This window comes from Pseudomyrmex gracilis, unplaced genomic scaffold, assembly GCF_002006095.1.
Source record: "Pseudomyrmex gracilis isolate BER0280 unplaced genomic scaffold, ASM200609v1 scaffold_303, whole genome shotgun sequence".
Classification (NCBI taxonomy): Eukaryota; Metazoa; Arthropoda; class Insecta; order Hymenoptera; family Formicidae; genus Pseudomyrmex; species Pseudomyrmex gracilis.
This window is the reverse complement of record NW_018020887.1, coordinates 107,595-111,676: the sequence shown is the minus strand read 5'-3', so window position 1 is coordinate 111,676 and position 4,082 is coordinate 107,595. Positions and strand designations below refer to the sequence as shown.

General features: G+C 35.2%; 1 protein-coding gene across 6 annotated transcripts in view; it reads right to left on the bottom strand.

Annotated features, from left to right (window-relative positions):
• Positions 1–4,082, bottom strand: part of LOC109859929 — a 97,069-nt gene that overhangs the window by 3,509 nt on the left and 89,478 nt on the right. For all 6 annotated transcript variants that reach the window (XM_020438663.1, XM_020438665.1, XM_020438664.1 and 3 more), the window contains 3 exons: positions 2,149–2,320; positions 1,808–2,047; positions 832–987 (listed from right to left, as the gene is read on the bottom strand). In XM_020438663.1, coding sequence (XP_020294252.1) covers positions 832–987; positions 1,808–2,047; positions 2,149–2,320 — 568 coding nt within the window. The remainder of the gene's footprint in view (positions 1–831; positions 988–1,807; positions 2,048–2,148; positions 2,321–4,082) is intronic.

Here is a 4,082-nt window from a genome sequence, read left to right as displayed (position 1 = left end):
CTCTCTCTCTCTCTCTCCCTCTCTCCCTCTCTCTCTCTCTCCCTCTCTCCCTCTCACTCCCTCTCTCTCTCTCTTTCTCTCTTTCTCTCTCTGATTGTTTAAAATCTTTTTTAAACGTGAGATACTTTAACGAATCCATGCTATGTTATACATACTGTACTTCATACATTCTCAAGTTGCCAATCGTCAACTATGTGTTTTGCAAAATTGAAAGTAATTAGTATTACTTTCAATTTGTTTGACAAATTTAATTGTAAAACTCGTCAATTTTTATGATGACATCTTCTGTCATTTAACACGCAAAAACCCAGATAGCCAACTGAGTGCAAGTTGTTGGCAACTTGCCACAAATATTGCTCATATGTTTTCAGCAATGTAACGAAATGGTGTATCCTCTTTTCGGTATGCTCTTGCCAGCAACAGTTTACAAGATATAATAACAGCAAGTTCCCAAAAACTCATCGGCAATAAACTTATATTATTTTTCTCATAAATTTATAAATAACAATTATTGCTCATATATTGCTCTCATATTGCTGACTCACTTGTCATAAACATTGGCTACAACAATTGATTGATAATAAAACTCAGCATATTGATACTGAATTGACAAAAACATTTTCGTTGCATTAAATAAAAACAACACAACAGCAATTGGCGTGCAACTTAATCTATACAATAATTTGCTTTATATTGAGTTTTCACATTTGGCTATCTGGGAAGTTTCTAATACTAATAATTTTGATGTAAATTTATATAAAACTGACAAATATATAGAAATTATTTCAAAATAAATAACAGTAATGGTATTGGTCTCTTATTACAACATACCTAGGACTTTCTACGTCGGGTACTTGTAGGAAATTCGAGCTCTTCGGTTTCTGTGGACTAAGCAATGTAGGCGCAGGTCTTGCGAGTAACTCAGCAACCGGTACTTGTGGACTCCCAAAGCCCGCTTGAATCCCGTATAACATTTCTTGAAACACTCTGAAATAAAGAAAAACCTAATGATCATCATAAAACCATCATAATTCATAAAACTATAACTTTTTTTCCACTTAAAGAGATAATTTTATTGTTTTAGTTTCTCTTATAAACTAACACTATTTTCTTTTATAAAATAACTCCAGCAAACACAGAATATAACTGCTATATAACATAGAAGTAACAGCGTGATATACGTAATATAACAGCTGTTATACTCTATTAACATCGATGTTATGTAACTTTGTTTTATAAATGTAATATAAGTATGTTATATATCTATTATATTGCTTGTTATTAGCTGGTAATGACATAACTTTCATATAACATTTCTGTAACTATATAACAATTATATTACATTCTACTTACATGTTATATTCATACCCAGCAAACAATTTGGTTGTCAGATGTCGCCAACCGCCACATCAAATCCATATTCATCTGTGTCCTCAGTAGGATATGGTTTTGATGAGTTTTGGTGACCATGTTGCAATTTTTGTGTCTGTGTGTTAACAGCTTTGGCAGCACACAAAGCATGTTTCCGTATTGTAACGTTTCTGCACACAGTTTCTGTTGCCAGGTCTGTGCAGTCAGAAATTGTTTGCTAGGTATTATATAACTGCAATATACACACACACGATAAGTAGGAAATTACAACTAACATGGATGTTACATACAACGACCATGTTATATTATTTGTTACATTTGTTTTATTACGACAATGTTGCTGTTATATATCTGTGTTTACTGAGACATAACTAAAATCTTTGAAAACAAAACACATTTGTTTTAATATTTCATATTGTGTGTCCAATTAATTAACCTGCTTCTCACTGCTAAAATCGCTCTAACACCGATGAATCTGACTTTTTGTTTCTGATGTCCGGATACAAGAAAAGATACATCAAACAAACTAGCATTTAGTTTCACGTTCGCCTCATCATTGAGAAATACACTAGTAAAGTCTCTCGCGAGTTGATCGTAATCTTCGAAATGATCTCGTACTGAATCCAATAATGGTGAAGATGGCCTCATATGTCCAATTGGTCGCCAAGAACCTCGTCTGAAAATTAAATTAAAAATTAATTAAAAAAATAAATATGCAGGTATGAAAAATGTTTTTTTTTTTTTACTTTCGATATTATTTCATTGAAAACATCTTACCTATAAGGTTTCGGAATTTGACCAGTTTCCGCATGATTAGCTAGATTAGCTACAATATCTTCTAACATTTGACTTCTCGTTCGTTCTTGCATCCTTGCAAATTTCGGCGCGGAATAACTTGCTCTCTCACCGTTCACGATTTTCGTTAACATCCATTCTCGGAACATTGGACCTGTTGTAAAGATTTGTACATTGCACGCATTTTATATTGATTGTTATTGCTCTTTGAAATAATTAAAAACGCTTGTTTTTAGGGGATGATTAATAATCATATCATCAACATAAGAAATAATAAAAGCAATAACATTTTTAAAATTGAAACAATGACCAAAAGTCATTTTTCATAGCTGTGTTAGTTTAATTTTGTTTATATAAAATTATAAGAGGAGGAAAGGAAAAGGGGATGGAGTGGTGGTGAAAGAGGAAGAGGATAGAGAAAGTGAGAGAATTTAAATATCTGGATTATGTCTTCCAAAAGAACGGGAGGAGGGACGTGCATGTTAGGAAAAGAAGAGTGAGGAAGAAAGCGGCAATTGTGGAGCAAGTGTGGGAAATAGGGAAAAGGAGATTTGGAAGAGACTGAACTAGAAGGGTATGGTTATTTGATGCGTTGGTTTCGTCAGTGATGAAATACGGGGTAGAGCTGTGGGGGTGGAGAGAATAAAATAATGTAGAGAGGTTGCAGGACAGGTATTTAAGGTGGGTTTTAGGGGTGGATGAAAAAACGCCGGGTTATATAGCGAGAGAGGAGATTCAGAGGGATCTTTTGAGGGGAAGGGCTGGACAAAGAGCTTGGAGTTTTGAGGAAAGATTGGAGAGGAGGGAGGGAAGTAAAATAGCGAGAAGGTGCTGGGAAGAGATAAGAAACAGGAAGGAAAAGGGAGAGGAGTAGTCTGGGTGGGAAAGAGATAGAATAAGGTATTATAAAAATAGAGGAATAAAAATGTCAGAGATAAGGGAGAAAATGGAAAAAAGAGAAATGGAGAGCGCAAGAATTAGTAGTGAAAGAAAACGAGATTCAAAGAGAAGATAAGTGGGCAAAAATAGTGGAGTCAAGATTCAATAGATGATATAAAAGGATAAAAAGAAAGGGAGTGCCGGGCTATTTGAAAAAAGGGTGAGCAGAAAGCAGGTGGCAGAGGGTGGCTAGATACAGGCTGAGAAATGAGATGAGGGAGGGAAAATACTGGGAGGAGGAAGATGAGAGGTTATGCAGAGTATGTGGCTTGATAGAGGAGGGATGAAAGCATGTATGGGAGGATTGTGAGGTATGGAGAGCGGAAGGGAATTGGAAGGATATGTTGGAGGTAGTGCCAGGAGAAGAAGGAGAAAGGAAGATATGGATGAAAAAGTTGGGGGAATTTAGGAAGAGGAAATCATGAATGGGAGAATAATGGAAAGGAGAATGGATGAGAATGAGAGAAGAGTTGAGTGGATGAGGAGGAGTAAAAGGAATATGGCTGAAAATACTGAAGCAGTCGTGATGGTTGGCAGAAATGGAAGTCCGAGTAGTTTAGAACGTATGTGTGTATGTATGTGTGCGAGAAGATAGGGTAGATTAGATTAGGATTAGGTTAGGTTAGGCTTAATTTTTGTAGAATTAAGTTAGTCAGTTAGAATAAGATAATTAATAGAGAATCTTTTGGGATCTGAAGTTTTTCAAACTATAAGTATATGTACCCAGTAAACAATTTGTTTGCAATTTGCCGGCAAATTGTCAGCAATTTTAAGTAAAAATATTCAACAAATTGGCATCAACTGTGTCCACATTAGCCCAGATATCCAAATCTGTCGAAACAGATTTTGCCAAATGCTTGTTACAAATTTTATTAGCAGAAAGACATCAAATATGATGCAGAGTTTGTTTTGTCTGGCAATGTTGCAAAATTGCTAGCAAAAATATATTCAAGCTTGTTGACAAAACATAACAGCAA